At 58.5% G+C, this 26576-nt stretch overlaps 1 protein-coding gene across 1 annotated transcript in view; it reads right to left on the bottom strand.

Annotated features, from left to right (window-relative positions):
• The window catches only part of LOC119099416 (phospholipid-transporting ATPase ABCA1), a 50884-nt gene that overhangs the window by 11043 nt on the left and 13265 nt on the right, over nucleotides 1–26576 (bottom strand). Inside the window, exons 2-24 of the mRNA XM_037222560.1 lie at nucleotides 20617–20780; nucleotides 19038–19562; nucleotides 18302–18374; nucleotides 15772–15925; nucleotides 14325–14511; nucleotides 13857–14000; nucleotides 12880–13033; nucleotides 12536–12609; nucleotides 12070–12232; nucleotides 11403–11544; nucleotides 10978–11092; nucleotides 10339–10462; nucleotides 9783–10038; nucleotides 9357–9480; nucleotides 8102–8197; nucleotides 7548–7899; nucleotides 6839–7085; nucleotides 6114–6294; nucleotides 5505–5602; nucleotides 4702–5029; nucleotides 4196–4381; nucleotides 3593–3739; nucleotides 2028–2216 (exon numbers count right to left, since the gene is read on the bottom strand). Of these exons, the coding sequence (XP_037078455.1) occupies nucleotides 2028–2216; nucleotides 3593–3739; nucleotides 4196–4381; nucleotides 4702–5029; nucleotides 5505–5602; nucleotides 6114–6294; nucleotides 6839–7085; nucleotides 7548–7899; nucleotides 8102–8197; nucleotides 9357–9480; nucleotides 9783–10038; nucleotides 10339–10462; nucleotides 10978–11092; nucleotides 11403–11544; nucleotides 12070–12232; nucleotides 12536–12609; nucleotides 12880–13033; nucleotides 13857–14000; nucleotides 14325–14511; nucleotides 15772–15925; nucleotides 18302–18374; nucleotides 19038–19562; nucleotides 20617–20780 (4223 nt within the window). The remainder of the gene's footprint in view (nucleotides 1–2027; nucleotides 2217–3592; nucleotides 3740–4195; nucleotides 4382–4701; nucleotides 5030–5504; nucleotides 5603–6113; nucleotides 6295–6838; nucleotides 7086–7547; nucleotides 7900–8101; nucleotides 8198–9356; nucleotides 9481–9782; nucleotides 10039–10338; nucleotides 10463–10977; nucleotides 11093–11402; nucleotides 11545–12069; nucleotides 12233–12535; nucleotides 12610–12879; nucleotides 13034–13856; nucleotides 14001–14324; nucleotides 14512–15771; nucleotides 15926–18301; nucleotides 18375–19037; nucleotides 19563–20616; nucleotides 20781–26576) is intronic.

The following is a 26576-nucleotide window of genomic DNA, read 5'->3' on the forward strand; positions in this document are numbered from 1 at the left end:
GACGGCACTGCCCATGTACACGGGCGACGACACTGCCCAGTGTACACGTACACGGCACTGCCCATGTACACACGTGACGGCACTGTCCAGTGTACACGGGTGACGGCACTGCCCGTGTACACGGCTGACGCACTGCCCTGTGTACACGGGCGACGGCACTGCCAAGTGTACACGAGTGACGGCACTGCCCATGTACACGGGTGACGGCACTGCCAAGTGTACACAGGTGACGGCACTGCCCACGTCCACGGGTGACGGCACTGCCCTGTGTACACAGGTGACGGCACTCCCCTGTGTACACGGGTGACGGCACTGCCAAGTGTACACGGGTGACGGCACTGTTCAGTGTACACGGGTGATGGCACTGCCCATGTACACGGGTAACGGCACTGCCAAGTGTACACGGGCGACGGCACTGCCCAGTGTACACGGGGGATGGCACTGCCCATGTACACGGGTGACGGCACTGCCCAGTGTACACGGGTGACGGCACTGCCAAGTGTACACGAGTGACGGCACTGTCCAGTGTACACGGGTGACGGCACTGCCCGGTGTACACGGGTGACGGCACTGTTCGGTGTACGCGGGTGACGGCACTGTTCAGTGTACACGGGTGACGGCACTGTTCAGTGTACACGGGTGACGGCACTGCCCGGTGTACACGGGTGACGGCACTGTTCAGTGTACACGGGTGATGGCACTGCCCATGTACACGGGTAACGGCACTGCCAAGTGTACACGGGCGACGGCACTGCCCAGTGTACACGGGTGATGGCACTGCCCATGTACATGGGTAACGGCACTGCCAAGTGTACACGGGCGACGGCACTGCCCAGTGTACACGTACACGGCACTGCCCATGTACACACGTGACGGCACTGTCCAGTGTACACGGGTGACGGCACTGCCCGGTGTACACGGGTGACGGCACTGTTCAGTGTACACGGGTGGCGGCACTGTTCAGTGTACACGGGTGACGGCACTGTTCAGTGTACACGGGTGACGGCACTGCCCGGTGTACACGGGTGACAGCACTGTCCAGTGTACACGGGTGACGGCACTGCCCTGTGTACACGGGTGACGGCACTGTCTAGTGTACACATGTGAAGCCATGTCCGATTATTCGCTTCACGGCATGTCTGGCATACTTTCCTTGTGACTGTATTAGTCCACGTGCATTCTGTCGCCCGACACTCGATGCAATCCGCGCATGCAATGGCATTCTTAAGAACGGGACACCCATGTCTGGTCAACGATGTGTACACAAGTGTGGCGTGGGCGATGCCTCCAGCACCACATTTTTGGCCATATCACTATGTGCGGGTCGTTACAAAGCGATTTTAATACGTCTTGATACGGCCATGGCCCGTGGCTAGTTGAGATCAATACGGAGTTCAGATTACTCGTTTACTGAAGTAGGTCGCAAACGCATGTCGTGAGCTGCCCTCAGCAAAGGGGCTCCGTATGCCAGCGAAAAAGTACGATTTTGTGTTACTTGGTCCCAAGTGTACGAAATAAATTTGCATGGCATGTCAACAGATGACCCCATGGAACAAAACCGTGCACCATTTCCGTCCTTACGCGCACAGGCTGTGTCTGTGACTCTTGGACCACCCGCGGGTCTAGCGGCAATAGAGTGTATACCGGCCACCTACCGCCCGAATGAACATCGTGCGCTTGTTGACCCAGCACCCGCCGCCGTCTGACCACACACCGCGGGACATTGTACCCGTGGTGACGGCAACACAGCGCCGCTTGGGCCCAACGGCCAACACTATATGAGCCTACAATGGCCGCTCGAGCAGGCTGAGAAGACAAAGGGCGCCAGTATCACGCAGCGAGCACGAGAGCGGCGTGATGCGGCGGAGCCCATCGCCGGCTACGTCAGAGCCCGCTGCCGAGTACGGCAGAGCCAACCGCCGGCTGCGGCAGAGCCCGCCGCCGGCTACGGCACAGCCCGCCGCCGGCTGCGGCAGAGCCCGCCGCCGGCTGCGGCGGAGAGCGCCGCCGCCGCTGGCGCGCCTCACCTGGCCGCGCGTCGGCGCCTCCTCGGCGATCACCATGCGCATGGTGGTGGTCTTCCCGGCGCCGTTGGGCCCCAGCAGGCCGAACACCTCGCCGGCGTCGACGGCAAAGCTGACGCCGCCGACGGCGCGGAAGACGCCGCCGTCGTCGCCCTTCTCCTTGCTCTGGCTGGGGTACAGCTTGGTGAGGTCCTGCGGTGAGACGGCGCCGCGTCACACCGCGCCGCCAGCGATGCGAGACGAGTCACGGTTACTTGTCGGCAGGGACACGGTTGCGCCGGGCGCAATGGACTCAGAATGGCCTCCTATGTGACCCAATGAGTCCGTTGTACCGTGGTGGTTAAGTGTTGGTATTGGGAAGGTCCCAACTCCAGGCTGGCCACCACTGAGCTGAAAAATTTGGTCCCTGCCGCGACATAGTTCGACCGCTAACCCAAATAGCATAGCTGAGAGCACTTCTTGTGCGACCCAATCAGATTCATCGTACATCAGCATCATTGTCGTGCAAACGTATCACACTTGAAAGGTCATTAAACATCAAGGTCAGGGCAGGTAGCAAGATGGCCTCGGATAGCCTCACAGTGCACCTGAGGAGTTACCATGACGTGCTTTGAACCGCATTCGCTGTACTCGACCCACAGACGCAAAGCTATGCTGGGACGGCTAAAACGTAGTTCGCCCTTCTTCGAATCGATGTGGCAGGTCAACGGGTAGGGATGCTGGAGAAAAAAGTTGCAGACCATATACGGCCTACTGCCTAGTTGCTTTATAGTTTCCTCCGGTCTGTCCAGTACGGCATCGGCAGGTGTCTGCCACCCCCCCCCCCCCCCCTTCCCCCCCCCCCTGCCCCCACACACTCCACTACGATGCGGAAGACGCCGAGACCGGCGAAGGCATCTAGAGCTGTGTTAATCTTGAGCTGTTTTAGATGCATCAAAGACAGTGCGGATTGGGATGGGACGGAGCTATACGAGGGAGGCGAGATTCCCAAGACCTACGTCGATGCGTGCTAAGAGGGCTTGTCGCGATCTTTTTTGTCGAAACACGCTAGTGCTTTGTTTCGGCGAGGGCACAACGACTTCGAAATGTGACCAACAACCTGACGCTGGCTATTCCGAGCACATATAGCGGACGCCTCGGACGAATGGGCTTGGGCACATCCGATCAGCTTGAGCCGCCGCTCACCCGCAAAACTGAGGCTCACTAGCGAAGAGAGCTGGGTACGGGCGAAGGGGACGAGCTTAGCAACCGCTGCCGCATACGTGACAGGTGACTGCCAGTCGGCAAGCGAGTGGTTACGGGAGAGAAATGAACGAAGCGACAAAATCAAGAGGATAAGCTACTAGCTTCTGGTATCAGAACTTAAAAGCCTTTCCGCTTACGAAACGCAACTTTCCTTAAATAAACTACGATTTTACTATACAACTTTTGCAGTGACAAATATGTGGCTTAGCTATACGCCAAACACCCGTTGAGATCAAGCCCCGCATGGACGGCACCCAGACCAGGCGAGTATTAACCAGGGTCCAGCGCGGCCGACGCCTCACTCCGCCGTGTGCGGGGCTGACCTGGGCGGCGATGACCGGCGCAGGGCCTGCCCACTGGCCGGACAGTATGTCCTGCACGCGCCGCTCCTCGTGCAGCACGTCCTCGTCGGGAGCCGCACCGCCCGACGACCTCGCCGCCTCCAGCCCGACCAGGCCGCCCTTCCGACCCTGCATAGGGACAGCACCAGCCACACGGTCAGCGGGCACGGTCAGCGGGCACGGTCAGCGGGCACGATCAGCGGGAATGGTCAGCGGGCACGGTCAGCGGGCACGATCAGCGGGCATGGTCAGCGGGCACGACAGAGGGCACGGTCAGCATGGACACTCAGCGGGGACGGTCACCAGGGTCCTGGGCCTGGGCCGGCCAGAAGGGCCAATCGACCCAAACGACTAGCGTAGGGCAGCATTCAAGACAGAGGGTCAGAAGGTAACAGCGGCGGAAGGCTCGATTAACAGCCCATGTGGACAGTCGGCGGTGGCAGCCAAGGTGTCCGACAGCGCAAGAGACACACGCTTCAGTGGGCAGCGCGGCAATGGCACACACCATCACGCATGCGCACAAGCCGGTAAAAGGCATCCGCATAGGCGCGTAAAACGTCCGTAGAGCGCACGCCGCCCACGTACCCGGCGCGGCAGACAGCTCGGTATGTTGTCCAGGCCGTTTTTCTTGGCGTCGACGCGGCGCAGGACGAACCAGAGCAGCGGAATCTGCACCAGCTGCACCAGCATCGGCACCAGAAACACTGGTTCGCTCCAGTAGTCGCTGTAGTCGGGCGCCCGGTTCTCAAGCAGCCTCACCATCACGTACGTCTGTGGACGCGCGGGGCGGCGGTACTGGTCACCACGCAACGGCGGCCGAGGCGGCCAGCGGCGCGCGCGCGGCGGCGGGAGTCACTCCCGGCGGGTCCACAGCTCGACGACGCGGTGAACTGCGCTCGTCTGCGCCGCCCGACATCGACACAGTTCACAGCGCAGGAGGCCAACGGGGGTTCATTAGCCGTGCTCGACACCGTACCGGGGCCGGCGCTGAAGCCGGTGCGGCCGCAGATGCACTGTGGCGCGTCCCACGCACCGGCCAGGAGCGGCTGTGCTGCGCGCCGCGCCGGCGCCAGTCGACCGAGCCGTCTCACCTTGGAGAGGAAGTAGAGCGCCCCGCAGGGCAGGTAGAACGGATCGATGACGGTGAACACGTAGTGAAGCGGCTCGGCCACGTTGGATTCCGGCACCAGTGAGTCCAGCAGAGAGACCAGCATGTACGGCAGTATGCCGCACATCATGGCCAGGTTGGGGTAAACGGACATGGCAGTCTCCATCTTGTCGAACAAGTAAGAGCAGATGCTGGCGAAGAGCAGGCCGACCACCGTATACTCCAGGTACAGCATGGCCAGCATGGTGAACGCAGGTCCGGAGGAGAGCAGCTCGACCGAGGCGGCTTGCACCACGATCAGCATGATGGCCCTGCCGGGCGGGAGGCACGCGTGACCACCGGCGTCCGGACCCGACAGAACAGAGCGGGTCAACGGGTCACGACCCGACAGAACACAGGGGGTCGACGCGTCATGACTCGACAGAACATAGCGGGTCGACGCGTCATGACCCGACAGAACAGAGGGGGTCGACGCGTTACGACCCGACAGAACAGAGGGGGTCGACGCGTCACGACCCGACAGAGCAGAGCGTGACGACGCGTCACGGTCCGACAAAACAGCGTGTCGACGGCAGAACGAGTCGCCGGAACTCGGCGACCGGTGGAAAGACGTAGGTCAAGAGACGGCGACATCTCGCCGATGTGACCCACTGCGAGCGGCAGCTGCGTCTCTCGGGAGCAGACACGGCCGTCGGCGGCGGCGGGCACCGCTCCGTCCGCAGTCGCGCCCCGGCCTCCGGCGCGGAGTGGCAGCGAGCCAGAGACGCCCGGCTCGGCTGCACGTACCACAGAATGACGAACAGCGTGATCATCACGATGAAGAAGGACATGAAGTACGTGGTGAAGCTCAGGCCGTTCACGCGAAGCTGGTTTCGAATCTTCAGCTGGAACCAACGACGCGTGCTTAGTACGATTCCGCACTAGCTGTTCGCCGTAATGCCAGGACATAGTACCACAAGAAATGCGCACTGCTGCGACCAACTGGGAGATATAGCCAGCGATAGTGGCACGGTCAGGAATAGCTGCTGCTTGGAAAATGGAATAACGTGACTGTTTTATAAAAGGGGACGAAACATGACCACAACAGTGGTGACGGTACACCAGTAATATGGTAGAGACAGCCCAGTTCCCCTACCAGCTATGATGAGAGTGTCGCATGGCGCGAGACAGCAGGAAGTGGAAAAGAATGAGGCAAGGCGTGTTAGGAAAATCCTGCAAGAACGGAGAGCAACGGTAACAATGCTTTAGGCCCATAGCCGCTTCAAATGCTTGGCAAAAAAGAAGTTTCCAGCAGCCCGTGAGACCAGGAGGCGAGACCCTCTCTTGGTTACATCGGACAGCTCCGTGGCCACACCGAGATGGACGACTACGCAGGGCCACAGAGGCAGCACGCACCTCCCGCTCCTGGACCAGCTCGATCGCGATGTTGCACGGCACCAGCAGGAAGAGGAAGCCGACCATGAACGCTGAGGAGAAGACGCTGCCGTCGAAGGAGGCGGTCTTCTGCGAGTTCAGAAGAGGCTTGGAGAACACCGTGAGCCGCGACGAGGCGTTGTGCGCCGACTGCAACAGAGCTCTGAGGCCACGCGGGGACGCCGGCGTTACAGCGGGCTGGAGTGGCGCGTGTCCAGACACCATCCGGTGTCAGGATGTAGGAGCGCGCGACTCCCCACACTCTGAGCAGCACAAGTCGACCAGCACTGTGACTGTTTCGCGATGCGGCCGGTGTACTTACAGGCTATCGTGAACAAGCTACAGCGCGGAGAAAACTCGAGCTGGTCGCTTCGACCCGACTCCGCTACCAATCCTGGTATTACTGGCTCAACCGCTGGTGCTCTACCTAGTACCTGAGCCAGCCGCTGACTCTGCCCCGGTACCCGAGTCAGCCGTTGACTCTGTCCCGGTACCCGAGTCGGCCGCTGACCCTGCACGATACCTGAGTTGACCGCTGACTCTGCCCCGGTACCCGAGTCGGTCGCTGACTCTGCCCGGCACCCGAGTCAGTCGCTGACTCTGTCCCGGTACCCGAGTCGGCCGCCGACTCTGCCCGGTACCTGAGTCGACCGCTGACTCTACCCCGGTACCCGACTCGGCCGCTGAATGCGACCCTGCCCCAATACCTCAGCCGGCCGTTGTTGAGGGCGTTCAGTACGATGGCGGGCGAATGGGGCGCCTGGTCATGCAGTACAGCGAGCGCCTGGTCGGCGGCCGACAGCGTCAAGCCAGCCAACGCGTGGTTGTCGTCCACCAGCGAGAGGAAGCTGCCGTTGTAGGGTCGCGAATCCATGGCCCAGCCGTCCAGCACCGCCGTCTCCACATCGTAGCCGGAGACGTTGTGGTACAGCAGGTGGTAGTCGTCGTACATGTCTGCGGGGATGGCAGCGGGCGGACGTCTGTCCGCTGTCGGTACGACGGCCAGTGCTCAGACGCACCAGGGATCGGCCTGGCTGTCAGCCAACCCTGCGCCTTTGACCAGGCTGAGGCTAAGCCTGCGCCGCATGACATTCGAAGATTTGCCGGTCTTTTTGATGGCTTTGACACCGCCGGGTCAAACGGCGCCCCCGGGCGCAGGGGTGCAGTACCCAGCAGGAGCATTCTCAAATATCGAGGTCCGCCGCAGCGCGACCTAGACCGACACCAGACCACGGTCAGAGGGATGCTCCGGACAGACCCGCTCACCAGGTCCCAAACGGAGTGACCCAGACCGACACACCAGACCACTGTCAAAGGCAGGGTCCGGACAGACCCGCTCACCAGGTCCCGAGCGGAGTGACCCAGGTCGACACAACAGACCACGGTCAGAGGGAGGCACCCGACAGACCCACTCACCAGGTCCCAAGCGGAGCGTGGTTTCGCCGCCGCCACCGCCGCCGCTCGAGCCCCTGTTCACCATCAAGCCGCCGACCATCAGCGCCGCCGGCATTATGATCACGAAGATTATGGTGGCCGGGACACGGAGCAGGTTCAGCACGCGGACCTTGAGAAGGGCACGTATGGCGCGGCCGATGGACGGCTGGACGGCGACGGCGGGCGCCGCGACCGGCGCTGCGTCCCGCTCGCCCAGCTGCACCGTCTCGACGCCGCTGTCGCAGGACGAGCGGCCGCCGGCCGAGAACGAGGACCGCTCGCCGGCCGCCGACAGCTGGCTGTCCGGATCCATCTCAGACAGGTGCAGGAACACCTACAGCCGCGGACGGGGGTCAGCGGGTGGGGCCACCACCAGGCCGGCCGGCCGGCGCCAGGCATGACACAGGCTAACCGCCAATCACCGGACAGCCCAGGCAGATCAACAGTCGGATGGAGGCTTACGCGGACCGGCTGTCATCGGACGTTCGTGACCCCCCCCCCCCCCCCCTCCTCCGTCGGCAGGACGAAAAACTCACCTCTTCCAGGGTGGTGAGTGATATGCCAAAGCTCTGGACGCCCAACTGCGTCTGCCGCTTCTCCAGATCAGCAAACAGCTCTGGGAACTGGCTCACCTGTAGGCAGCCAGCACACATAGCCCTGAAACCCTGCGTCCGGACGACCGGGCCGGCACCAACTCCTCTCCCATGACAGTGGTCGGATCGGCTCCACCCCCCCCCCCTCCCCTGACGTGGTCGGGCCGGCACCAACCCCTCTCCCATGACAGTGGTCGGGCCGGCACCACCCCGTCCCCCCTGACAGTGGTCCGGCTGGCACCACCCCCTCTCCCCTGACAGGGGTCGGGCCGGCACCATCTCTTCTCCCCTGACAGGGGTCGGGCTGGCACCACCCCCTCTCCCCTGACAGGGGTCGGGCTGGCACCATCCCTTCTCCCCTGACAGGGGTCGGGCCGGCACCACCCCCTCTCCCCTGACAGGGGTCGGGCTGGCACCATCCCTTCTCCCCTGACAGGGGTCGGGCCGGCACCATCCCTTCTCTCCTGACAGTGGTCGGACCGGCTCCACCCTCTCTCCCCTGACGGTGGTCGGACCGGCTCCACCCTCTCTCAGAACGTTGATCCTCTTTCGTCGGGTGGGCCACGTATCCAGCAGGTACAGATGTAAATGCCCTACGAGCCGGGACCTGAGCGGGCTGGTGGGCTGTGGAGGTCGCTGGCCAAATTCCGACGCAACTTTCAAAGTCCATCCCGTTAAATGCCTACGTATTCCAACATTTCACCTGCCGCTTTTGGGCTAGATGAGCTTCAGCCCGATTCCCAGTGGGATATCGTACAACAAACCGACGAGCTTTCCAAAAAATGCATCCCTGTTGTACGGGCACGCCATACCCTTCCGCTGCATTGGGCCACAAAAAGGGTGTTCTGAGCAAATGTGGTTGAAAATATTGACACTGCGTGGACAACTAAGACACTTTCAGAATACAAAGTAAACATCACAAGCCGACACACGCAACGTTTAACAACTCAAGACAACGCAAGGCAGCTTAAGGGAATAGCATGCATTCGTACCGATGTCGCTCATGAATGACCCAAAACACGGGACCACGACAGCAAACACCAAACGTTTGTTCAGCAAGGCCACTTTCTTTCCAGTCCTGAGCACATTCGTCCGCTGGAACGGTGGCGTGAGTGGCAGGAGCGGCAAATGGGACACGTGCCATCGGTTATGAGCGCAGGAGCAGCAGACAGGGCGCGTGCCACCGGTCGCTACTGACCGAAGCCATGGGCAGCACGAAGCTCAGCTCGTTGCCGTGTGAGCGGCCGCTCTCTCGGTCGGGCACGTGCGAGGCGACGATCCGGTCCAGGTCCTCCTCGCAGGCCGTGGCGCCCCGCACGACCCTGCCGCACCGAGCACGGTCACGCGCCGTTTGTGGCGAAGGAAGCCGAGAGTCTCCCAGCACAACGTTCAATGTGGGTGCCCGACAGTTTCCCAGCTGGGTTACAGGGACTGACGACGTGGCATGACATCAGTATTCATTTTGCAGACAGGGAAGGCTGCCCACATGCCTTAGCTGCCCCGTACGGATGCACCCCGCATGTCTTCGCTGCCCCGCACGGAGGCTGCCCGCATGCCCTCGCTCCCCCGTACGGAGGACGCCCAGGTGGTCGACCGCCGTTGCTCACGCGGAGCGGTTCCTCACGTGAGGTGGTAGCCCAGCCCGAAGCGGTTCTTGAGGAACATGGAGGAGCCGCAGCAGCGGAGTCGGCCAGACGACACGACGGCCTTCCGGTCAGCCAAGATGTCGGCCTCGTCCATGAAGTGGGTGGTGAGCAGCATGAGGCGGCCCTTCTTGCGCCTCTGCAGCAGGCTCCACATGTGCCGGCGCGAGTACGGGTCCACGCCAGCCGTCGGCTCGTCCAGGATCACAATGCGCGGGTCACCGATCAGCGCCTGACCTGGGGTTAGCAAGGGTTACGATCACGGAGCAATCGCTGAACTGGGGTTAGCAGGGGTCAGGGGTCTGACGGTGCCCGACTAATGCCTGTCCTAGGACCGCTAGAACCCACCGACGCTTGCGGAGAGGTCTCAATAGGAGCCTGGTCGACCGGCCAGCGCACCACACACGCTCCGGTCCTCAGATGGCCGCTGGCGGGCGCCGCAGGGCGCCACGGGATTCCCACCCGGCCGCTGAATCTGGTGAGACACGCGGATAGCGGAGGCCGCGGTGCCGCCCGGCCGTGGCTCGCAGTACTCACCGACCGAGAGCTTGCGCTTCTGGCCGCCGGATAGGCCGCGCACCACCTCGTCCGCCTTCTCGCTCAGGTCGACGTCGGCCAGGGTCGAGTTGACCTCGGCCTCCACACGCTCGGGTGCGACGCCCTGTCGGAGTCGGGTTGGCCCCGGTCAGTCAGGTCAGGTCAGGTGTCCCGGTAAGGTCAGGTCAGGTCAGGTCAGATGTCCCGGTCAGTGCGATCGAGGCAGGTGCCCCGGTCAGGTCAGGTCAGGTCAGGTCGGCAGCTACTCCCTGCGGCTGACGGCTGAGCGCCAGCGAACGGCGCCGGCCGCCCTCGAGCCACGGTCCACACCAAGCGCGCGACACTGACCTGAGTTATCACGAACATCGACAACACACACGGCTGCAACAGACGGATCTCGTGTCCCACTCCGAACCAATTCAATCCACCTCACTCCGTGAATTGTCGCGGTGCAGGCTGTTTGTCTGCGGTGCAGGCGCTTTCGGTCAGTCTAAATAATAAGCACGTGCGTCCGACCGGCAGACGGTGTTCTCTGGTGCCGTCTGTGTGCTTCAGCAGCCTGAGTGGCGCAGCGGCGGAACCTATGCGTGACAGCGCAGCCGGTGTGGCTCTGCGCCGGTGGCGGACGGCGGCACAGACCCGGAGCATCGCCAGGAAGGCGAGGTGTTCGCGCGGCGTCAGGTCGTCCAGCAGGATGTCGTGTTGCGGACACAGACCGATCATGCCCCACAGCTCGCGTATATCGGCTGGGTCCCTGTCGGTCACACGGGCGCCGGTGTCAGCCGGGCGGCCACAGCTCACTGACCGTGCTCGTCGGCGGCTACGCAGACCGGCGCCGCCGGCAGCTCTCTCGCCACGACATCTACGCACAATCCACCATCCCGTCACCAGCCAGCACCGCCGCTTACACGCGTTTTCCACGCGCAGCTGTGCCGGCCGCCGCGAGACGTGTCTGACCGTTGGATGCGTTAGGGTTAGCACTACCCCACGCTGGGGTGCGGCAGGCAAGGCTGGGGCCAGTCCTGGACTGTCCCGTTTGGGGCGCGGGTGTAGGCGGTACCCACGTGATGTCCAGGCCGTATATGGTGGCCGTGCCTCCGGTTGGCATGGTGAGACCGGTCAGCATGTTGAAGAAGGTGGTCTTGCCGGCGCCGTTGTGGCCCAGGATCGCCGTGATCTGGTCCTCGTACATGTCCAGACTCAGGTCTGCGGCGGGAGAGGGACGAAGGCGTCATACGGTCGGCCGACACACGCGGGCCAAGCGGCGGGGAGGGCCTCGCACCGACAGAGCGACGGACGTGCCTCAGGCCGGGCCTGGCGCCCCGCCGCACCACAGCAGCTCGGACAGTCATCGCTACCACCGGCCAGTGCAGCCCATTGCCCAAAATGCTCTGAGAGAAGAACACGAGCTGTTCTGAGCAGGCTGCGGACGGCAGGCGGCCGGTGCCGGAGACGCCCGCCCCGCCCCTCCCTCCTCCTACCCGGAGCCGCCCGCCCCGCCCCTCCCTCCTCTCACCCGAAGCCGCCAGCACCGCCTCTCTCCTCCTCTCACCCGGAGCCCCCACCCCGCCCCTCCCTCCTCTCACCCGGAGCCGCCCACCCCGCCCCTCCCCTCTTCTCATCCGGAGCCGTCCACCCCGCCCCTCCCTCTTCCCACCCGGAGCCGCCCGCCCCCCCCCCCCTCTCTCCTCTCACCCGGAGCCCCACCCCGCCCATCTTCCCTCCCCTCACCGTCGACAGCCACCACGGTCTCGCTCTTGGTGTGGAATTCCTTCCTGAGTGCCAGCACACGCAGCGCCAGCTTGCTCTTGACCTCGGCTGACACGGGCTCCACGTCGGCATTAGTGGCCTCCTGATCCACAGACACGTACTGCGAGTCGGTGTCCTGCAGCAGCTGAGGGTCGGGAGACGGGAGGGGTTAGACACCCGCGCCGTGAGGCCCGGGCTACGCCGAGATCCCCATCTGGCCATCCTCCCCACAGAGGGACATCACGCTGGGTGGAGACACGGGCTGGGCCGCGACCTCAGTCTAGACATCATGCTGGACAACTCTGTAACACAGACTCTACCACCACATAGGTGAACACCACACACCACAGCTGTCGAACAGCACACCGCCGCTTGAGGAACACCCCCGGTGGTGTGGTGCGACGCGTTCACAAGCCACCGAACAACCGCTCATGGGTCTCGGTCTCACCATAGTCTTGCTCGAGCCCATCCAGTAGGACTTCTTGAAGATGAAGAACACCGACTCGCGGCGGCCATACTCGTCTGAAAGACAGCGAGGTAAGACAGCGCAGACAGGAAAGACAGTGCAGACAGCGAGGTACTGCACCGTCTCGCGGAGCCGAAGGGTCGCACGGCAGTACCGATTGCATCATGGCGTACTAATCCAGGGGGCGCTTTACGTCAAAGAACTCGGTGGCCTTGGGGGTGTATCGACGGAGGGTGTGATTACTTAACGGCAGACGTTTCACTTGCGCAAAAGCGATGTAATTGGACTCGCAGGGTCCAGGCAGCAAACTCCGCGCAGTCACGTACTGGGCAGGACGTTGTCGAGGTAGAACGCCAGGAAGGCGTACAGCAGGATGTCGAGGCAGATCATGAGGATGCAGCCGCCGAAGGGCACGCTTCCATCGGCCACCCAGACGTTGCCTGAGTTCAGGCCAATCTTGCGGGTGTCGAGATCGACCGCCTGTAGGTGGCAGACGCAGTGGCCGGGCGTTCAGCCGTGTGCTCAGCACAGGGCGCAGACGGCGGCCGGGCGCGACAGGGTGCGGCCGCGTCACTCGGCCATCGTGACATGAGTGCGGTACAGGCATCGCGCAAGATCACAGATCGAGATCGGTGATCACATCTTGTCAATGACAACGTTATGATCAAATGGTTGAAGTGTGAGGGAAAGATCTATCATCACGAGGCGGTGATCTTCAGCCCAGCGCAGCCCCAGACGATCGACCCCCGGCCTTCAGGCACAACGTACTCAGTGGCCCGTCGATCAGGCAGCAGTCAGACTGATCCGACGCCAGTCAGGCCGAGCGACCCAGTCAGACTGAGCGACCCACAGTCAGACTGAGCCGACGACGGTCAAACTGAGCGACCTACAGGCAGACTGAGCCGACGCGTCAGACTGAGCGACCCACAGTCAGACTGAGCGACCCACAGTCAGACTGAGCGACCCACAGTCAGGCTGAGCCGACGACGGTCAAACTGAGCGACCCACAGTCAGACTGAGCCGACGACGGTCAGACTGAGCGACCCACAATCAGACTGAGCCGACGACGCTCAGACTGAGCGACCCACAGTCAGACTGAGCCGGCGACGGTCACACTGAGCCGACGACGGTCAAACTGAGCGACCCACAGTCAGACTGAGCGACCCACAGCCAGACTGAGCCGACGGAGGTCAGACTGAGCGGCCCACAATCAGATTGAGCCGCCCACGGTGGGCCCGTCAGCCCCGTCGGGCCGGCCGCCTGTACGACCCTACAGCTGCGCGGTCCGCGGCGGCCGGCTCACCCGTCCGATGCCGAAGGTGAAGGCGAGGGGACTGAGCAGCGAGAGCACCCAGAACACCCACGCCGGCAGCTGATCCATGAACACTTGCAGCAGGAACAGCAGCGAGATGACGGTGACCGCCAGGTTGCCGATGCCGCCGGCCACCTGAGCCAGGGGGAGGGCGTTATTCAGCGGCGGAGCCAGTCGCACACTACCTCGTGCGTAGGGACCGTTCAGCTGGCGCGGGCGCATGGCCACTGCCCTCCCTCGGCATAACAACGACAAGGAGCTGGCGCAAGGCCGGGTCAGCCAGTCGGCATTATCAAACCAGACCTTGTCTATAGCGGGGCATGATAACGCGCGGTTCGCTGCCCACGCGTCTTCATTGATACGCCAGTTCGGTGTCACATCCACGCAGCGGTAACAAGTGTTCTACTTTTACTTGCCACTTGGGTCAGTGGCTGCTCGTCGCCAACTATAGGCGTGTACCTTGGCCTTTGTGAAGAATGGGCTGAGCATGAAGCCAAACATGACCAGCGACCACCCGTACAAGATGTAGATGATGTAGATGTAGATGTTTTCGGAGTACGGGAACAGTTTGCTGAAGTACATGATGCCGATGCAGATACTGGCCACGGCGAACACGTAGACAGCGTATACCAGAAACCAGGCGGTCCTGAAGACAGAGCCCGGACATGACAGACAGCGCATATCAGGAGCCAGAGGTTCATGGAATAAACAGCTGGCCTGGACCGCCTTGGTGGCAGGGCCTGCAAATGACGGCGGTGCTGAACTCCTGAAGCCATAAGCTCCTGAGCTCCTGTCTCTAGCCAGGGGCAGGACTGACATAAAGTCCACGGGCTGACACCACGTCCACGGCTGACGCCGCGTCCACGGGCTGACACCACGTCGACGGCTGACGCCATCCACGGCTGGCACCGTGTCTACGGCTGACAGCGCGCGTCTACGGTTTTTTCTGGATTTAGCTCAATAGCGGGGGGATGGAACTAATGTTGGGAAGGCTGGACCCTGTCGCCCCCCCCCCCCCCCCCCCCAACTGAAAAGACAACTATATACTGGTGTGTTGTGTTAACCAACAAGAATCACTGGTCACGACACACCGACTGGTTTCACGGCGCACAACTAATGGCGTTCTGGCAAATAAATGTGTCGGTAAAAGGAAATCATACCAATGAACACTACTAGCGTGGAAATGAAAAGTTCCGGGATTGTATTCAGTGCACATGTCCCATGGTAGGGTAACGAAGATGACAGCTTTCAAGCAGTGCAACATGCATACGAGTGCAAGATCCGCAATTTGAAACATTTCTGGGTTCCACACAACAATCGTCGGAGACGGTGAATGCAAATTTGAGTCACCGACGTCGATGTCTCAAGGTGCCTGTCACTCAGGCCCTGCCCATGAAACGATACGAATATCTGCTAAGTCATACCTCAAATAATGCCGCGCACCTGATAGCCTATCTGGAGGGACACCCAAGGGCCCTGCCAAGCGCGTGCGTCCCTGACGAGTAATGGATCGCCAGCCTCGTGAAGGAGTGAGAATGACGCAGCAGCGTGCAACATTATCTTTAGTGTTGCCACTATGGATAGATAAATCAGGTCTGATGGCACAATGGTACTCGATCCCTTCCAGTATTGCAGCACACCACACACGACGAGTGGGTCATATCAGGTGTCCTGACTTGGGGCCATGAGAGCCCTTTGTCACGGGTCCTGAGGTTATCCAAGAACAGGCGGCAGCAGGTCCCGTGCCCAATATTCATAGATTAAACTCGGCCGCATCGACGCACGGGCCAGCAGCGCCAGCAGACGCCGACAACAGCATGTCATCAATGCACCTGAATGACGTGGGTTTGACGGGCGGGCTCAGCAGGCACGTCAGCCCTCATACGAGATGGCGGTGACTACTGACCAGTACACGGAGTCCCTGAGCCCCATCAGCTTCAGCCCGTCCTTCAGCTTGGCCTCCTTCTCCCCGACGATTAGCGTCAGCAGGTAGGTGATGAACTGCGACAGCGAGATGGCCATGTAGAGAGGCACGAAGATCTTCAGGAAGGAGGCGCTACCTGGAAGCGGCCGGGCGGACCGTCAGTCGCCGGCGGCCGCCGCCAGCTGACGGCCGGCCGCCACGGTACGGACGGTGCGCCACCGCCGGACGGAACCGCTCACGCCACAGCCCGGGGCCACGGCGGCCGGCCGCGACACGCCGGCATCGGCTGGATGGAGAACCGAGCGCTGCATACCGCCGCGTCCGGTCTAGCCCCTCGCCTGGTCCGGGGTTCGACCACAAGGTTACCGAAGTCGCAGGCTTTTTTTGTATGCCGTAGCCACGATTTCCTGCATCATTTTTTTTTTTTATGTAGGACGGCCTATCGTCCAATACAGATTAGTCAAGGAGGTTAGAGCACGGACATTCCCGCCCATGAACCAGGCTGAAAGTTGGTTGTTCGCATGCTTCTCACGTGTAAAGCCTGCTTTAAAAAAGCACAAACCTCAAGACGCAAAATCGCATTGCCTCCGTGTGGCGAATTTGGTCGTTTGCTGTGATGGAACCCAACAGGCCAGTCTTACTTCATTTTGTGAAGGTGACTTTTGGCGGAGCGTACACACAAGTACAGTTGGGGCAAATATCTTCAAGCTGTTAAAAGCTAATCCCGAGTGGAAATGGCAGCTTACTTGAATTACTTTGTGGTCTTTTAAAGCCATCATCGCCAAGTGGTCCTGGCGGATGTGGTCCATAGCTGCTATGCAGTTTTATGGGGTCAGAAATAAATAAGATTATGTTGATCATGTTGCTTCGCACGACGTCGTTGAGCTTATCGATGGCACTACAGACAATTACTGGTCCCAACCTTTCATTTCAGCAGGTGTTAAAGGAAGTGTTCCACATTTTCATGTGGTTTTTAGCCTAAATAGCCTTCTTGAGACCGTTCACTGCTGTTCACAATCCTGCCCTTCTTAAGACTTAGGCCCTTCTAGTTTCTGAGCTAAACGCTTGCGAAAATGGGGGAAGGTATACCGGGGAGAGTATTTCAAAGTCACCCTGGCTTTCATGACGCATAATCGCGTCATTTGCATCTTGCCATTCCATAAGCCATGCATCTATCAAGGCCGAAAATGGCATTGTCAAGTCGTTCATATCTGGCGTCGGTGAGCACAATTTCCAGATATAACAGGCATCAACTGGATTTCTATCAATGTTGTGCACGGTACGATGACGTAATCAGCCCATGCCGCGTTGAGGAGCATTTTAACTAAACAGAGAATGGTGCTGTCTAAAGCTGTCGTTTCCACTCAAAAAGTGTACCAATAGTTATAACTGAGCTTGTTTCATCACGTATTATACTTGTTTCAACATCTTCAACTGTGAAACATCCCCTTTAGTACAGGGCACCAAAGGTGAAATCATGCCTTATCCCCTCAATCCCCCCTCCCTATTCTCCTATCCCTCAAATCACGTGGGAGTAAACAGTGCGTTGCCCCCCTTCCCTGACAGGGGCCCGTGCTGGGTCCCATGACAGGGTCGGCCGAGTCGCTGCCGGTACCTGGACGGCATCGCTCCGGTGGGCGCCGGCGGTACGTGGAGTGTGAGCCCCCCCCCCCCCTCCCCCTCCCGCCCTCATACCGGTATCGACGACCATGTGTTACAAACCCCGTGCCAGGGTCGGGTATTATCTGAGCCTGTGCCGCCGGCCGGCAGGTGGGTCGATTGATTGCGAAGCCGGAGCCCGGCGGCGTATGGAGCGAGCCGCCGCCGCTGCCGCCGCCGCCGCTGAGCGGTCCCCGCAGGTCAGCTGATCACGACACACCGCTGGCGGCCGGGCGGACCGACAACGGCCACGGCCGGCACCAGGCGGACCGACACCAACCGCGGCCGGCACCAGGCGCACCGATGCCAGCCACGGCCGGCACCAGGCGGACCGACATCAGACACGGTCGGCACCAGCCGGACCGACACCAACCGCGGCCGGCACCAGGCGCACCGACGCCAGCTACGGCCGGCACCAGGCGGACCGACATCAGCCACGACCGGCACCAGGCGGACCGACATCAGCCACGGTCGGCACCAGGCGGACCGATGCCAGCTACGGCCGGCACCAGGCAGACCGATGCCAGCCACGGCCGGCACCAGGCGCACCGACGCCAGCTACGGCCGGCACTAGGCGGACCGACATCAGCCACGGCCGGCACCAGCCACGGTCGGCACCAGGCGGACTGATGCCAGCCACGGCCGGCACCAGGCGGACCGATACCAACCACGGTCGGCACCAGGCGCACCGACGCCAGCCACGGCCGGCACCAGGCGGACCGATGCCAGCCACGGCCGGCATCAGGCGGCCAGAAGGGCGGGACGGGTCCACGCGGCCAGCAGCAGAGGAGGAGCGGGGAGCAGACAGTGACCCCCCCCCCCCCTCCTCCAAACGGGAGCCGCGGGCACCCACCGCCAGCCGCCTCCTTCTTCGGACCGTCCTGCATAGTCATGTTGGTAGGCAACGTTGTCTGGTTTGTTTGCATCTGAAACAGGCCCACGCATTATAAACAACGCTTCAGTAGACGTAATTCGCAGGGAAAGTAGTGGCTCAAACTCACATAATTCAAAAGTGAAAAGTTGTGGCCGGTCGAAGCTTACGTCTGGGGGTTGTGGGGGTACGCAGAGATAATATGGACTACGCAGTCAGTAAAGTCGTGCAAAAATCGGTCAATCCATCAAAACATATGCACATTGTAGTCACAATGACGAACAGGATTTAGGATCTCATGAAGGTTGAAAGGAAATGTAGCTGATGTCACATATGACTTCAAAAAATTGGTACCACGACTTTTCGGTGCATTCATTATGCCGAATGAAAGCTGTCGCGCCTGTCCATATATAGTGAGTAATGGTTGTGGTATGATGAACAGCATACCCGAGGTGCATTTGGAAGACAAAATACCAGCATCAGGTGAAAGTTGTTTACCCAATTTCGTTGTTGCAAGCTATGATATCAACGTTACCGTAACTAAATCGAAGCCACATGGTTGGTTGCATTCCTTCTCTTCTCAGTTTGCAGCTAGCGATAGGTGGGCACTTCCCCTCCCATTTCGCAGAGGTGCCCCCCACCCCCGCCCAGTTTGCGGGACCCCCTCCCCACCTCCTACCGTTTCCCGCGGAAGGTCGGCCGGCCGGCCGCCGCGTACCTCGATCAGCAGAGCGTCGATGGAGTTCTGCAGGGTGAGGAAGCCGCTGTAGTAGTACTGGTTGGCGGGGCAGCCGGCGCCGAGCTCGAGTGGGCCATCAGCGCCGTCGGTGCCGGCGGCGCGGCAGGCGCCGTCGCCGGCCCAGCGAGCCGTCGGCAGTCCCAGTCGCCAGTCGAGCCGCAGCGTGTAGGTCAGGTTGTGGCCGGGCCGCTCGGGCAGCACCAGTCCGGCCACCATCTGAGGCGGCGGCTGTTGGCTGATGGCCTCCAGCTCCGCCTCCGTCGTCAGCATCCGCAGCGCCGCCAGCGGCACCTCCTGCGCCGCCAGCGAGCTGTTGAGCCGGTGCGCCAGCTGCCGCTGCGGCTCGCCGTCCGGCACGACGTAGAGCACCAGCGGCGACAGCGCGTCGACCTCGAGCACCGAGGCGGAGCCCTGCGGCGCCTCCACCGGCGCGTACCGAGTCTCGGGCTGCACGGCGCGCACGATTGCCAGGATGGCGAAGATGTAGATCGGCATGAAGATCTCCTGCGGAGGCGGGCCACCGGGTGAGGCCGGTGACCGCGCGGAGGAGGTGCCTCCCGCCCACCTGCCCTCCCACCCACGCGTGTCGGTGGTACTTGAAAGGTCGCGCCGTGAGTGGCAAGTAGTTCCGGTAAAAATGGCACAGGTTGCAACTTGACTTCAAAAACACAATTCACATGCAGAATGACACGTATTTTGTAAACTTGCATTTTCCTCTCTAGCATGATCGATTTGGCAACGGTATCTCATTTTGATCGTAACGACCTACCGCCAGCTGCCGAAATCCCCAACACACAGCTCCCAGCAGCCATCCGCGCACCAACACAGAAGTACCGGCTATGTCCAACAATCCAGGACGAACCAGATCAAGCGGCATTCCCAGCGGGCTCGACACACTTGCTTTCCACCTCAATCACGCGTAATATCATCGCATCAGAGTTCGCTAAGCTGTCACGGCTCCGTGAGGTCGATGCCTGGGGTCGCGCCCACACGGTGTCGGGGGGTAGCACTACCTCTCTCCCCCCCCCTCCCCCCCGCATGCGTGATGTGGTAAACCTACTCTCATATCTAGTTCTGTCTTGGCCCAAACATAACTACCAATAAGGTGCCTTTTGAGAAAAAAGACGGCAAATTGCCCCAGCACTATTAATGGTATGCAGTTTGATATTGTTAGGCTAACTGGCGCTGTGCGTGCGTTGCCGGTTCATGTTTTAAGATCCCGACTGATAATTCATGCCTGGCGGTCCGGGTCTGAAGATCCTGGCAGCTAGAACCTGCCTGGCCATGTACCAGCTAACGGCGTGATACCGATTCGGGCGCGATGTATTTGTAGCCCAAATTCCGTCACTGTCGGTCTGTACATAAATGTCAGTGTCTGAGTGCCCGTGTCTGATAGCCCATGTCTACCAGTCAGTGTCTGTCGGCCGGCGGAACGGCACGTGTCTGGCGGTCAGTGTCTTACAGCCCGCGGCGAGCAGTGCCTGACATTGCCGCCGAACAGCCCACGGTGCCTGCCAGCGTCTGCCGTTCCATGTCCGCTGCGCGGCGGCCTGCTTACCGCGGCGGTGCGGCGCTTCTGTCGCCTTTTGATGGTGATATTCCGTCGCACGGCGGCCTTCAGCTGGTCCCACCAGGGGCGCCGGCCGCCGCGGCCCGCCGCCATCGCCGTCTGTGGCCTCCCCGGCTCCGGCCTGCCACCCAGCAGCTGACGGCACTCGCTCGCTGTCGGCGGGAGGGCGGCGTCAGCAGAAGCGGCGTGAGGGGGCCGGCGTCAGCAGGACCGCTCGGCGTGCGCACTGGACTGCCGCACCGCGACGGCGCGGGAAGCAGTCGGCTGGTGCCGTGCTGCGTGCTGTCTGGCGGGTGCGACGCTGAGGTGTGTGCCGACCCACCGGCCCTTCACAGCCAGCCTCAGCCGGTCGGCGCCGATAACGATAACAGCCGAGTTCGACGCAGTCGCCAGGTCAGGCGTCTGACGTCACCGCCGACATATGTGGCTGGCTCCGACGTCTGACGTCACTATCGATGCCACTCGGCTGTGACTGGCTCCGTCGTCTGACGTCACTAGCCGCGCGTATTGGAAAACATGACACGTTACGTCAATAGTCGCACATCTCGGACGTCAAAACGCCCCACGCGTGCCCAAGATTCGTCATCTTCATCCACTGCGACAAATCTTTCAAGTGCTGAAACGTTCGCGCGTGAGCGCATACAGAAATTATTAATAATGCAACGATAAATTATCAAACTAACATTCATATAACAGGGGAAAGTGGGAGCATGTAGGTTGTCCAGAATCAACATTCCTTGTCTGTGCTATGGGTACTTTTCGTATCTTTGACGTCATGTGTGTTTACGAACTTATGGAATACCGGTAATCAGTCATTACCATCCAGCCTTACATCTTGAAGTCCCCCGTGAGCTGAAGTCCTGCCTTAATCACAGCACACAAGGCTGGAGTATGAAATCACAGCTATGGCAGGCAAAAAATACTGAGCCATTGGTTCTGTGCAAGCGATATGAAAACACATACATCGAAGTCCCACACGGGCGAGGTGGCAGCGGCCGCCATGTTCGGACACATGCCAAATGTTCAAGTGAACTTTTGCCGCGCAGCTGCAATGGACAGTAGAGTGGTGGCAAATATATGTGAAGGTCGATACATATGTAAGATGCTTAACGCTGACAAGATGACATGTAACTGTAGCAGTGTGCTTATTACACTGAACGATACCGGGTACATGCTACCAAAGAGAGTGTGCTAATACCCATCGTTCAGGCTCTTGCAGGGCATCGTGAGATACCGCGTGTCAGTTTGTGGCAGGGTGTCAATTTTTGTAAATTATTGGGGGGACGAACCGAAGGCCCGCTAGCCTACTCCCCCCCCCCTCATTTCTCTCATCGGACTTAGCCCACTTTATTTTGATTAAACGGAGTATATGTTTTTGATCATTGTATAATTAATAAGTATTTAATTAAAGCAGTATAGAAGTCATGCAGGGTTAGATCCAGGGAGTAGACACTGGACGCACGCGTCTCTTCTGATCGACGCATGAAGGCGCCCTTTAGAAGACACATTAGGGTGCCGATGGCCCTCGTCTATGGAGGTCATGGGCGGCGACACGCCCCTCAGTTGTGGGGACGGGGCCGGGGTTAGCCATGGAGGACTTAGGTCACCCCCATATTCCAGAGTTTTTACTTTGGCCTCACAAACCATTGCGTGTCTTATGGCGCTAGGTATGTGAAGTTTATTGCATCGTTTATTCGCTCAACTGTTCCATTTGTTTTATTTGCATCTGCTGTTGAGAGCATCCGTATCATCTGTTTCATTTGTATCTGTTGAGAGCAATCATGATTTTTCGTTATGAGAGTGGTACGAGACCCCACTACGCCAAAAGATCAAAGAAGATCGCATTTATGCTATGATCATCTTTTACCCATGTTTTTTGAAGTATTCCAACCAAAACAATGGGGGGGGCAAGCCAATATCGGGGGGCCCAACTCAACAATAGGGGGAGGGGGCGGGGCAGGGCCCTAACAAAAGAATACAAATTGACACCCGTGATGGTACATGCGGCGAGACCCACGTACACCGTTAACACAAGCTTTTCAACTCTGATGCGCGTGTTTTCTGCGGAAGGCGGAAGACACGCGCACAAGGTACAGAGCACGATCACGCATCGGACGTGTTTCGCGATTTGAAATGGCTCAGTGCTTCCCAGCTGGTGGCTTACGGCCGCTCGCATACAATGCACAGTGCACTAGTCTTGTGGCCGCCTGCGTACAACGCACAGTGCACTAGTCTTGTGGCCGCCTGCGTACAATGCACAGTGCACTAGTCTTGTGGCCGCCTGCGTACAACGCACAGTGCACTAGTCTTGTGGCCGCTTGCGTACAATGCACAGTGCACTACTCGCCGGGCAGGCCGACAAGCTCGTAGACACCCTCAGACACACAGCCGACCAGACGCACGCACGCCGCAAGTTATGTTTCTGAAACCACGCTCCCTTGTATGCGGACCGAAGCGGGCCGCCGCTAGCTATGCAGTGAGACTGTTCAAGATTGCAGCCAACCTACCGCCATGGGGCAAGGCACTGGCTTGACGTCAGATGGCGCAACATTTCGCGCGACCGAGACATGAAGGGTGGGTTTGGAACCACCCATGCAAGTAATCCATACCGCCGACGTCATCATGACGTCATACCACGTAGATTCTGCGCATTCCGGTTTTCGCAGAGACTTGGACGATAAGCATCTGAGGCATCAGGCATAAGCTTGATTCATTCAGGCACGCAATCCACCAAGGAAACGTCGTTGAATACTGGCACCCCGTTATCCACGCGGCGCTCAAGACCAGGCAGAACTCGACCGTCGAGTCGTTCACATCTGGCATTCGTGAGCAAGGTTTCCAGACAAAATGTATTTCAACCTGCTCTCGATCAATGTTTTGCAAACAATGCAAGATCTAAACACGATCACGTTTTGTGTCGCATAATATAAGAAGCTGGATATAGGCACTAGACATTATGGAAATCAATCTTGCAGGCGAAGAGATTGCGTTGCTGGGCTGCTAGTTCTGCGATCTACCGAATGTTAACAACATATGCCGCTACCGGTGCGTAACGGGACGGACGACGATGAAATTGTATTACAAAGCGCCTCGGCTGGCGGGGTAGCAGCGAAGTCGTAAGAATTCTTGAAGCCAGCTCGAAGACCAGAGGCCGCCGTTTCCCATGATGTGGACTGATAGGCACGGCACGCTGATGCGACCCCCTCCCCCCCCCCCCCCCCTCCGGCTGTGCCTTAAGGGGAATGTTTTACATTTGGAGATACCAAAGCAGGCACTAGATATAATGAAACAAGCCCATTTATAACTGTCCGTACACTTTTTGGCGAAAAAGACTACCCTAGACAGCACAATTATCTCTTTAGTAAATATGCTCGTCAATGCGTCATGGTTTCATGTCATTGCACCATGCACAACATTGAGAGCCAATTGACGGCCGTTATATCTGGAAATTGCGCTAACGAACACCAGGTATGAACGCCTCGACAATTATATTTTTCTTGGTCTTGATCATCGAATGACTTATAAAACGGTAGGCTTTGAATGGCGTTATTATAACGCACCGGACGCTCAAGGTGACTTTAAAATACCCTCCCCGATACACCGTCCATAATTTTTGCGGGCGTGTGCCTCAGAAACTAGAGGGGTTTAGGTCTTAAGACGGACAGGATTGTGAACAGCACCGAAAGGTCTTCAAGACTACTATTCCAGTTAAAAACCCCATAGCTGTGAGACACTCCCTCTAAGAAAAATAGAACCTAGAAGAAAACACCGGTGTGTTTGTTTCAACGAGATCTCACGATTGGTAACTGTTTTGTCAGCTCGTGTTCGTGTTCGACGTGTCACGACGCGTTCCATGTTCAACGCTGAGTACGGTGGTGTGCACGTTTTGTGTTTTTAGCATATATTTATTATCTATGGCTGCGTTAATGTGCCCGCTCGCTGCGCACGGTTCGCAGAATCGTCAGTTGACGCCTGCCGCCCGCGCCAGGTGTAGATGCTGTGCAGCACTCCACGGTCAGCCGAGCACGGGTGTTTTATGTGGAACAATGACGACACTCGCCAGTGCTGGGTGGAAAGAGGAGGCGGGGGCGGGAGCGTAAGAGAGCCGATGTTTATAGTGCAGTCGGAGGAAGGCTGAAAAATATTTCCTCGATTTATTTTGGCGAATTTTGTTTTACCTATCCTCATTGTGCTGTGCTGTGCTACCCTCTTATTTTCTGTTCTGCCATGTGATCTCCAGTCCTGTCATGACTTATCTCGTCTCCTGTTTCGCCCAGTCATCACCTGCCCTGTGTTATTATGTTCCCCTTTATCCTGTCCTACCACGTCTTCTCTCATCCTGTCTTGCGCGCTATCAGCCTGTTCTATCTTCTTACCTCACATCCTCCATCTCCGTGCGCTAACCAGTGTTTTCCATCCTCTTACCTCCCATCATCCATCTTCAGTCTTCTGACTGCCACGTCATGCCCAATGATAGCGGAGCCTCTATGAAGGTTGAGGGACGGAAAAGGCGATTTTTGCCCCGTTCCTTATGTGTACCTTATGCCAACGTGTGTGATTTTGTCTTCCGCAAAATTTTATGTGGAGTGCCTGTTTTTTTTAAGTCTTCCACTTCAACATGTCATTTTCAGGTCAGGTTGCCTCTTGATTCTGGTTTCACCGCTCCAATCCTGATTTGTCCCCGCGATCTCAGCGACGCCATCACGCCCATGCTCAAGAAAGCCAGAACAATATTATAATATCTTTTCTTAATCATGTAGTCCAATATCATTGAACATCTGGAATAAGACGCAATTCAAACCCCAATTTTTTCGGCATTTTGGCCTCAAAATTCAGTTAACGATCTTCAACATCCCGGGATATGCTGGTTAATGGGAATGTTCCACATTTGAAGATGTCAAGGCAAGAATCAGATATGAAACAAGCGCACGCAAAATTATTGGAGTACTTTTAAATGCAACGAGCTGCTCTAGTCAAAAAAAAAAATTATTTCGTAAATGTGTCCCTCGATACTAAATGATTTGATTACGTCATGCACCGTTCGCGTGCTGTTGAGGTGCTGCCAAACTAACCATGTAAACTTGCAACCATGGCATTCACGTTCAGTACTCTTACTCGCCAGGAAATGGCAGTCGCGGCACTGGTTTTGTTGAGCTTATTTTTCTGAGCCAAATATCGTTATGTGCTGGTGTTTCGGCCGTTTCATTCCTGCGGTGTTCTTGTATATTTATCAGCGAGTTTAAGAGCTTTGCTTATATTCACAGGCTCGGTTATGGCGCGGTACCCGAATTTTTCTAGTTGTATTCTGGTTTTCATAATAACTAGCAGGCATGTTAGACTTCTTGTATTAGGTGGTACAAAACGTAATTTGTGATTGAAACCTGCTCAACTAGTTCAACACTGATTGAGAGCCAATTCAAGCCCATTACATTTGGAAATGGTGCTCACAGACGCCACATGCAACCGGCTCAACGATAGTAGTCTGTTTGGCCTTGAACGCGGCAAGGCCCATGGACCGGCGGGGTTTGAGTGACGTTACTATGGCGTATGGTCTTTCAATAGTCTGCACAAAACGGTCCGTACAGTGCACATTTGCGCAAGCGCGTAGCTCAGGAACAAAAGGGCTTTACAGCATATTTGTATAAGGAGTGACGTTTTTATATTAACAGGAATACACACTCCAGCTGCAGTAGTACTTTTGCACGGCCAGTATGGCAGCACTTCTAACGTTATACAAATGTTCCAAGCATAAAACAAACAACCAAACGTCAATGAAACAACGAAGTAGTGAGGAGCATTGCTACTAAATAGAGAACGTTGTTGCCTAGGGCAGTCTTTCCCACTTCAAGCGTACCAATAATTACGAGTTAGTTTATTTTATGGCATCTGGTGCATGCTTCAATCACCTCAAATGTGGAACATTCCCTTTAAAGCAAATGTTTCACATC

This window comes from Pollicipes pollicipes, unplaced genomic scaffold, assembly GCF_011947565.3.
Source record: "Pollicipes pollicipes isolate AB1234 unplaced genomic scaffold, Ppol_2.1 Scaffold_4740;HRSCAF=5597_pilon_pilon_pilon, whole genome shotgun sequence".
NCBI classification, from domain to species: Eukaryota; Metazoa; Arthropoda; class Thecostraca; order Pollicipedomorpha; family Pollicipedidae; genus Pollicipes; species Pollicipes pollicipes.